Source organism: Salminus brasiliensis, chromosome 15 (assembly GCF_030463535.1).
Source record: "Salminus brasiliensis chromosome 15, fSalBra1.hap2, whole genome shotgun sequence".
Lineage (NCBI taxonomy): Eukaryota > Metazoa > Chordata > Actinopteri > Characiformes > Bryconidae > Salminus > Salminus brasiliensis.
In genome coordinates, this window is record NC_132892.1 from 29,263,662 (window position 1) to 29,273,594 (window position 9,933).

The following is a 9,933-nucleotide window of genomic DNA, read 5'->3' on the forward strand; positions in this document are numbered from 1 at the left end:
GCTACATCCGTAACGTTCCCACGAGAGAACGGCAGCTGGACTTTCTCCCTCTGCCCCCCTTCTGGACCTTGGTGAGCTGGTGGACGTTTTATTTGCGAGCTGCAACCAGTTTCCACGTTTAATTATCTGCTTTTTGTGTATTATAACGTAGCCATTTGTGATGGAGCCGTATCTGCTGCAAGAACCACTTAGTCACGCCCTCGCTGCGCCACCCAAGGAGCAGTTGGAGGTTCAGTACCTTGTTCAAGGGCACTTCAGTCGTTTCCTGAGGGTTCAGGGGTTTGAACCGACGGCCTTATCACAGCTTCTCATAAAGGACCCATTTTTAATTTTCTGTTATTCTGTGAAATCTGTCCTCAACGGAGGGAAAAACTCTTTAGAGCTGAGTCTAAACCTATTGGCCCCATGCTGCCTAATGCCAGGCCTGGGGTAGAGGGGCATATAGCCCCCAGCATTGAGCTAACTGTGTTCTCTGGAATGATGGATGGTCGGATGAGTTGGGGATTTGGGTATGGGGAGGTGGGGTGGTGATCATCCAACATGCAATCAAATCCTCACAGTTATCCTCCTCCAAAGTCTTGGAGAAAGCCTTCTTTCTTGTAGAAACTGTTACTTCAACAAAAGCAGGATAAATTCCTCTGATTTCAGTAGAAACAATAAATGAACAGGTGTCCCAATACTTTTGTCCATTTAGTAAAGCTGATTATTAACTTTTAAAATGAACTGTAAATAATCAAGCAGTGTGTTTCTGTAGCTGTCTATCAGTGTTGAGGTTTGTGGGGCTGTAATGTGTGTTGGGATGGAGGTGTGTGTGTGTGTGTGTGTGTTTCAGAGGGAGCGAGGGATGGGAGAGGAGAGGAAAATGGAGTGGAGAGCTGTTATGAAAGCTGTGTGAAGAATCTCATGTCTCTGTCAGAAGCACACAGGGCTATGTGAACACCTACACACACACACACTGTTTTACTACCCTCCTAGGAGATGGGTTTCCTTGTTGCTAGGGGGGTTTCCCCAGAGGGAGTGGGCTTCACAGACTTTGTGTGTGTGTCACAGAGAGAGTGTGTGTGTGTGTGTGTACAGGCGTTGCTCCTGTGTCTATTGTCTGCCCCTCTTGCCCTCTCCTCGTCTCTGATATAACAGATTTGAATATGACTCTTTAGGACACTGATTTTAAGCAAAAATGAAAATCGGTGTTCCGCCGGTGTCTGCGTGGGTTTCCTCCAGGTGCTCAAGTTTCCTCCCACTTCCTAAAACGCATACGTGGTAGATGAGTGAATGAGTGTGTGTGGTACCCTGTGAGGGACTGGCACCTTGTCCAAGGGGTATTCCTGCCCTGCACACTATGGTTCTTGATAGACTCCCTACCTGCCACAACAATGGCTGGATGGCTGGATGGCTGGAAGGATCAATGGATCTGTCTATCTATCTATCTATGGGTGGATGGATGGATGGATCTGTCTATCTATGGATGGGTGGATGGATGTATCTGTCTGTCTGTGAATGGCTGGATGGATGGATCCGTCGGTCTATCCATGGGTGGATGGATTTGTCTGTGGGTGGATGGAGGGATGGGTGGATCTGTCTATCCATGGATGGATGGGTGGATCCGTCTGTCTGTATCTATGGATGGATGGATGGATTTGTCCATGGATGGATGGATGGATGGATGGATGGATCTGTCTGTGGATGGATAGATGGATGGATGGATCTGTCTATCTATGAATGGGTGAATGGATGGATCTTTCTGCCTATCCATGGGTGGATGGATCTGTCTATGAGTGGATGGATGGATGGATCTGTTTATGGATGGGTCGGTGGGTTTATGGATCTGTTTATGGATGGGTGGGTGGGTGGGTGGATCCGTCTGTCTGTATCTATGGATGGATGGATGGATTTGTCCATGGATGGATGGATGGATGGATGGATCTGTCTATGAGTGGATGGATGGATGGATCTGTTTATGGGTGGGTGGGTGGATGGATCTGTCTATGGGTGGATGGATGAATGGATGAATCTGTTTATGGGTGGGTGGATCTGTGTATCGGTGGCTCGATCTGTCAGAGGTTGAATGTCCTGTTTCTGTCTGAAGCTCTTCACTTAAGATGATCAGCTGAGAGTAGGCCATCATGCTCAAACTACTCACACTTTTCCACCCCATGATAAAAACCTCACACATCTACCAGTCCATCGCGCAGTGCGGGAGTGTGGCTGTTTCAGGATGGATCTGTTACAGGATTGGATTGGATCAATATCCGGTTCAGCACTGTTTGCTGATGTTGGCCTGATACCCATGCTCATCCATATGGATACATTGCCGTCTCAGCCTCTCGGATTGGACCGAACATTTACTTAGTTTTTGTTTGTTTAGTTTTTTGAAGTTTGGGTAGCTGAAATGGATCCAGAGGGGTGTCCTGTGATGTTTGCCAGGTTCCTGGTTTGATTGTATCAGTTTTAGTGCTATCGGGGTCAATCCCTGTTCTATTAATAGATAATGAGAATTTCACCAGCTAGGCTATGGTGTGCCTTCGGCTAATCCGGGAGCTGTCCTTAAAAGCTGTAAATAGGACAGTGTTTGATAGGAATTAGACTGAATGCAGGGTCTTACTGTTTTACTGATATCTGCAACACCTGAAGAGCACTAATATAAATTCTATATGCAGTCAGTTCGATGGTGTTACAAGGATACGCCAGCGTTTCTCAATCTAATGTCCGTCTGCTGCGTCAGAAGGTCAGACGAGGCAGTTCTGACTTGGGTAATGCAGCTATTCTATAGAGTTATTAAACGTATCAAATTTACACCTCTAGAGTAAATTAGGGCTGGGTATAGAGGGTGTGCATTGACATCACTTTCCTGCTGGAACACGCCCCCTTTAGTCAGACTGGGGGGCACAACACTTATGCAGTACGGCCGCAGCAGTTATTAGGGGAAAACGACCAAACTGGGAATGAAACCAGCGATTATCTGCTCAAGTTCAAGGCAGCTGGACTTCACAGCGATCCGTCCACATTACCAAGCGACCACAAGTCCATGGACAGTGATGTGTAGCCAGGAACATCTAGCAGCTAACAGAGGCTCAAATCACACCTGTTTAGAGCGTAAACGGTCTGAGGAGTGTTTCACTGTTTCCAGGCTGATTTAGTCGTCTGGCTCATCCAGGTTTGCTTGCTTTCTTGTTTAGCTTGTCAGTCCATTAGTCCAGAAGGAGTCTGCAGAAGGAGAGCTCTGAAATTCTGCTGAATCTGTTTGTACAGTCAGTCGTTCGTTTTTGTGTTCGCAGCCTTCACACTGAACCGCCCCTCAGCGGCCGTGGCCACAGTGACTCCCGCTACCTGTGACGTCACCTGCTTACCCTCTATTGGCAGTAACCTCTCAGAACAGCAGAACAGACATACAGCTACAAACCCAGATGAATTTGAAGCTTCAGGACTGTGCATACACACTTAAAAACATCTCAGAATGGAGATAAAATACCCATAAAGTACCCAAATACCAGCTTGAGACGTTGATTATTTGCTTTGTGAAGGTACACCCTAAAGAAAAGGTTCTGTGCAGAAAATGGTTTTAACAATTGTAGCAATAGAGAGAGATCCTTTTTTCACATTATTTAAGGCTTTTTTTCAGATGGCATACTGTGTAAAAGTAAATTCATGATACACTAAGTAAAAAAGACAAAAGTATTGGGACTCCTTATTCATGTTTTTCCCTGAAATCAAGGGTTCTTTAGATAGTATATCTACTGTCCAGAGAAAAAGGGCTACTACTAGATCCCATAGTTCCACTCAGTGCTCGGCGGCTTTATACCCCTCTAGCCCACGCTTGGCATTAGGCAGCATGGTGCCAATAGGTTCATATAGTGTGTGTCGACCTGAGGAAAAATGCGATCCACTATTATAGTCTATAATGGGGTCAGTGGGCCGTGTTATGTACTGAGTATTGGTTTGGGAGGGGGGGTTACATTGGGATTGCGTATGTTAATCAACTGTACAGATGGGGGACGGGCTGGAAACACTGCAGTATTCCTTTAATGTTTGTTTTGTTGTCTCTGTAGTGGTGGTGGTGGTGTTGACGATGTGAAACAGGAGGTGGCAGAATGTGCAATGTAGGTGTAGAATGTGTCACACACTTTTGGAGAGGCACTGTTGATAAAGAGATGAGACACAGATTTGGGTTATTATGGTTCAGGCCAGGCCTCAGGAGGATGTGTTGGAGGGTTTTAATAGCTCCATTTCCACTACAGGTGTGAAGGAAGACACACCCCCAAAAACTCGAGGCCTGTATTTTTATTATTTTATTCATATTAGGAAAGTTTCTTAGTGGTACTGATTTTAAGTGGCTAAAAATTCCAATAACCTAGTTCGAATCCGGGACATGGTGCTTTGCCATCAGCAGGCGGAGCCTGAGAGAGCACAATTGGCCATGCGCTATCTTGTTGAGGAGGGTGGCGCCCTTTCCTGCATCCTTCTTGGTGTGGTGTTGGCCAGCGTGGGCGTCTGTTAGCTGATGTATCAGAGCTGGGGTGTCTGCACTTCCCTCCGTCTAGTGATGCTGTGGCAGATCGAATAGAGGCGGTGGCTGAATTCACATGTATCGGAGGGAGCATGGGCTAGTTTTCACTCTCTAAGATTTACATATGTAAATAAGCTCTGATCTGATTTGCTGCCATTGTATTGTGCCTTAAGTCGTCCAGCCTGAAACGCTCCTTAGTACTTCCGTGTGAATGGGGTGGGGCTAAAAACACCAACATAAGCACTCATATACACTGTATGGACAAAAGTATTGAGACACAAGCATTTACCCAGTTCATCCTGCTTTTGGTGAAGTAAATGTCTCTACAGTCCAAGGAAGAAGGCTTTCTACTACATTTGAGCAAGGTCAAGATGTTGGATGATCAACACCCCACCCAACTCCAGTATCCCAAACATATTGGACGGAGCACAATCCATCGTTTCAGAGAACACAGTGCTGCAGCTCAATGCCGGAGGGCTTTGTACCCCTCTAGTCGACACCTGGCAATGTTCAAGGAGCGAATAGGATCACCTGGCTTATCTGCCCCAGAGAGTCCTATTCCATTGGACGTACTTCTCTACAGGGACTACACAAGCAGTCTGGGGGTGTCCACAAATATTTGTACGGGTCTCTTTCATCATTAAAGGAGGCTGATCAGTGTGCAGCAACTGATGGGCTACTGTAGAGCGTATGCATGCACCCCTTTGTAGTGATAGTGAACAGAGGGACATCTAGTGGCCAATCTGTTCTATGACATGTGACTGCAAATCTGGCAGCTCAATGACATAATTACCAGCTGTCCATACGCTACTATATAGAGGTGTGTGTGTGTGTGTGTGTCCCACGTGGGTCTGTACGAGTGAGCCTTCAGAGCTTAGCAACCCCTGTGGTGTTGAGGGCGGGGGAAAGTAGCTGTCTTCCCCTGAGTTTCACCTGTAGTTTAGTCAAACAGTGGTTTTGTGGAGAGATGGCTGCGACTACCAGGCTGGTGTATAAGAAAGCAGGTAAGGTTCCCCCACCCTTAGGTTTGCTTGCTGCGTCGGGAGAGTGGTAGCAGATATAGGCGTGTGGTGAAGCCGAGAGCTGATCAGGTGTCTGGAAAGAGGCTTTGATGGCAGATATGAGTCTCGGCTTGTTTGTGCGGGTAGCCGTAGTGATGGGCAGCGATGAAGCGGCACGAAAGCAGCTTTGGGGGAAAAGACGAGTCGGCCTGTTGACATTTGAGTAGCTCCTACAGATTATTTGTGATTTGGCAATTCGGGGGACGCTAGATTCAGGGGTGTAAATCTGGCAGTTATTTACACTATATCCAAATTTCACGATGAATGGACCAATAGAAATGCTCCAAAATGACTTTTTATCTTGACTTTCATGGAAAGAAGGTTTTTTTTTTTCCCCTTCGCATGTAAATTTCCTATTTTGGAGATACAGGGTTTCAGTACCAGGGCTGGAGACCTTCAGTCAGTACAAATACAAATGTGCATTCTTAGCTTAAACGTTTTTACAGCATTGAAAGCATTGTCCTGTTAAATATATTGATAAAAAAAGGTGGGGAATATGAAGGTATTTCACTGTTCCTGTAATCAATGATCAATAATAGTCTTTTCTGAACGAAGATCATCTGTACTGCATCCCTTTCTGATGCATTCTGCTTATTCTGCTTATTCTGATTGGCTGTAGTTCATCATTAAATGTGGAATAAATATTATTGTACTAAGAGTTTAAGAGCAGATGCTGGGGGGGGGGGCAGTATCGTGATTGGGTATTTGCTGTATCGCCCACCCCTAGCTTGCCCCGTATTGCAGTACATGAGAAATGATGGTGCATGTGTATTGTCAAAATGTGGGTTCGAAATTTTGGACAAACTTGGAGTCAGTAAAACTGTACAAACAAATTAGTGAATGAATATGATCCTGTTAAACTTTGCAGCATTAGATAATTATTTATAACCATATGGTTTTATTTACTCTTTATTGTTACGTCTTTCTTTATATTTTTGTTTGATTTTATTTTTTTGTTTTTTGTTTTTTTCTTAATAGGGTTTGTGTGAATATTAGACCGGCATGTTTGTGCTTTCCTGTGTGTGTATATGCACTTGGGCTTAGGCGTGTATGGCAGTATATGATGGTCAATCGCTGTCTCTCAGGTAGGGAAGGGTAAAGAGATGTCCCATCAGCAACAACTCTTGGATTCCCGTCATATAGATATTTACTGAATAATAGACAGGCTGGTACATTCAGGGTAGGCTACATTTGGCTTGCTTGCAAAATCTCTGTTGGTACTGGTAGCAAAGTCTTCAAATTTTAGCCACAATAATAAGCTTTGTTGCTATTTTTGCAATGATAAGACTGCTTAGTGCGCAGAACTTTTGTGCACATTCAGCTCTTCTGTTCTGTTTATGTCTGTCTTTTACGGCCAAGCAATTCTCACCCTACTTCTCTCTCTCTCCTCCTCTCTCTGTGTCTCTCTCTCTCTGTCTCTATTTCAGTCGATGCTGATGAGATTAAGAGACTAGGGAAGAGGTTTAAGAAACTCGACCTAGATAACTCGGGTTCTCTCAGCGTGGAGGAGTTCATGTCCTTGCCTGAGCTCCAGCAGAACCCGCTGGTCCAACGAGTCATCGACATATTTGACACGGATGGCAATGGAGAAGTGGACTTTAAAGGTGGGATGGTGGACCTGTTCATTGGGTACTGAATTCATGAGCAGAGCTTAAGCTCCGGTTCTTCTACAGGCTGCACGTGTAAAGAGTTTTAGCAGTGATTCATGCAGCCTCAACAGGTGTGAACAGGTGTGAACCTCACCTGCCTTTTTACTTCTCTCTGTCTTTGTTTCAGAGTTCATTGAAGGCGTCTCTCAGTTCAGTGTCAAAGGCGACAAGGAGCAGAAATTGCGCTGTGAGTACAAACGACGAGAACACCAGTAACACTAAGAGTGGGTAATATGATACTTGCAGACATTTTTTCAGTGCAGTACATTACAGGTGGACCAATCCACCACAATTAAATGCTGTGAAACTCCAAGCACCAACAGAGAGAGCCATGAATGATTGTCTAGCAGTGCTAAAAGCCAATAAAAAAGAATAAAATATGGTGCTATAATGAGATGCTGTCCAGTGCTTTTTATGCAGTTATTGTACACTGGTGTTTATAGGACTTCTACAGGACCAATCGCAATTACTCTGCTAGTGCTGCATTAATATATTCATAATAGGATGCTGCACCACTCTTGGGAGTTAGCTTATTATTGTATATTTATTGTAATTATTATAAAAAAAAAAAACAATAATAACCATGGTTTTCGATGGTAAATAAGTAAGTAATAAATACAATAGATGGTCTTCATGTAACTGCTGATATTGATAAACCTGGTGCTGCACTTTCCCTCACCGGGTTCAGCTCTACAGCCCAACTGCTTTTGGGAGCTGGAAAAACAGGACAACCCTTAACCTGATACGTTCAGCACTGATGTTCTTTCTCTCGTTCCTTCATTCTTCCTTGTTCTGTGTTTACAGTCGCCTTCCGGATTTATGACATGGATAAGGACGGCTACATATCGAACGGCGAGCTCTTCCAGGTGCTGAAGATGATGGTGGGCAACAACCTGAAGGACACGCAGCTGCAGCAGATTGTCGACAAGACCATCATCAACGCCGACAAGGACGGAGACGGCAGGATATCGTTTGAGGAGTTCTGTGCGGTGAGTGAGGTAGTTCCGGTTTCCAGGCCTGACTGACTAAATGTGTGGATCAGGATGAAGTTCATGTTAATGGGGAGTCGTTTGACATGCACACATGTGTGTACCTTTACTAAAGAATCTGGGTCTTGTTTATCAGTCATGTTCTATGTTTAAGAACCTTGAGTACACAAAGTAAACAGCAGTGAGTTCTGCTCCAGGCTCATTTACATTAAGAAATTCCCCCAAATAAAAATGGGAATCGCTCCACAGAACAGAATCCCCAAACTTCAGTGAAGTGCTAGGACAAAACAGGAACTTATGGATCAGAAGCATGTCTGGAAGAAGAAGAATGAAGCGTACGCTGAAGCGAACACCCTACAGTGCCTACTGTTAAGCACTGTGGTGGCTCGGTGATGTTCTAGGGCTGATTTGCTTCCTCTGGCACTGGGAACCTGCAGTGTGTGTGGAGGATGGGCACAAAGGATTCGGTCAGGCTACAGGAAATCCTTAGAACGTCATGCCTTCTGTGAGGAGGCTGAAGCTTTGTCATCAAACCTTCCATCCCTCAGTCCACCAAGGCTTGGTTTCGGAAGTCATTCTGGAGTGGACGGTTCTGGAGTGGTTGTCACAGTCGCCTGAATTGAGCCCCATAGAAAATCTCGGGGGGATTTGAAGAAGGCAGGTGCAGCAGCAAACCCGAGGACGCTTGTGAACTGGAGGCCACTGGCCATGAGGAATGGGCTTCATGAGGAACGCTGGTGTCTGGCTGTGCATCACATTTGCAGCAGGTCATAACCGCTGAAGGGTCTCTATTAAGCACTAAAAGGGGGGTTGATTCATTCGGAGGCTTCAGTCATCTTTAAAAGTGGCAGTGCCGATGTGGGTGGAAACCTTGCGGATGTTAATAGTCCCACTGGTCAACAAGGTGATGTCTGATGTTGACAAGCCTCTGATTGGCTACCATGCCTGCGCCTGACTAAGCCCCACCTCCACACGCTCGTACTTAACCCCAGTGCAGGGAGCCACTGCTATTGAGAGTTGACGTACTCCATAAAACCAGGCCCTAAATAGCAGGCTCTCCGGTTCGAGGGTAGCTCCTCTGCAGGTAGTCAAAAGTTTGTTGGAGAGGCTTGATGCCCCTTTTAGTCAGATGATCTCCAAAATCTGCCTTCAAGGACAAGTGACTTCTTTAATGTTCTGTATTTATTGTATTAGCGAGTAGAATGAGTGTAAACACTCCTGTGCTGGACTGATGTCCCGTTTCTCTGTGTCTTCCAGGTGGTCGGCGGTTTAGACATTCACAAAAAGATGGTCGTGGACGTGTGAACGGACAGATGGCCCCTTCACCAAACGCCTCTCTCTCTCTCTCTCGATCTCTCAATCTCCCTTTCTCTTTCTAATCTCTCTCTCTCTTTCTGTGCTCTCTTTCTCCATTGTTCTAGCTTTCTTTTCCTCTCTCCCCGCTCTCTCCTCCACGTCTGAGAATCAGCTCACAGTGTGTCCGGCTAACGCTCTGCCCTTATTTATCTCCCTCTGTTTCGCTTTCTTGCTCGCTCACCCTCTCTCTCACCCCCACCCCCCCCCTTTCTCTTTAAACACAAGTATTTTTTTTGTTTGGTGTGTTTTCACACCGCCTCCCCCCCACCCCCTCCCAAAAAACAAAACCGAAAAAAACCAATTCAAGACGCCAATCATTCTAAGTGTTATTGAGCTTCTTCTGCTGGCGATGTCCGGGCGTTTGATTTAGGGAG

At 45.6% G+C, this 9,933-nt stretch overlaps 1 protein-coding gene across 1 annotated transcript in view; it reads left to right on the forward strand.

Annotated features, from left to right (window-relative positions):
* ppp3r1b (protein phosphatase 3 (formerly 2B), regulatory s1ubunit B, alpha isoform, b) overlaps positions 1-9,608 on the forward strand; it is a 29,038-nt gene extending 19,430 nt beyond the window's left edge. The window contains exons 3-6 of the mRNA XM_072657480.1: positions 6,993-7,169; positions 7,342-7,401; positions 8,019-8,203; positions 9,461-9,608. Of these exons, the coding sequence (XP_072513581.1) occupies positions 6,993-7,169; positions 7,342-7,401; positions 8,019-8,203; positions 9,461-9,508 (470 nt within the window). The 3' untranslated portion in view covers positions 9,509-9,608. The remainder of the gene's footprint in view (positions 1-6,992; positions 7,170-7,341; positions 7,402-8,018; positions 8,204-9,460) is intronic.
* Positions 9,609-9,933: the final 325 nt, after the last annotated feature.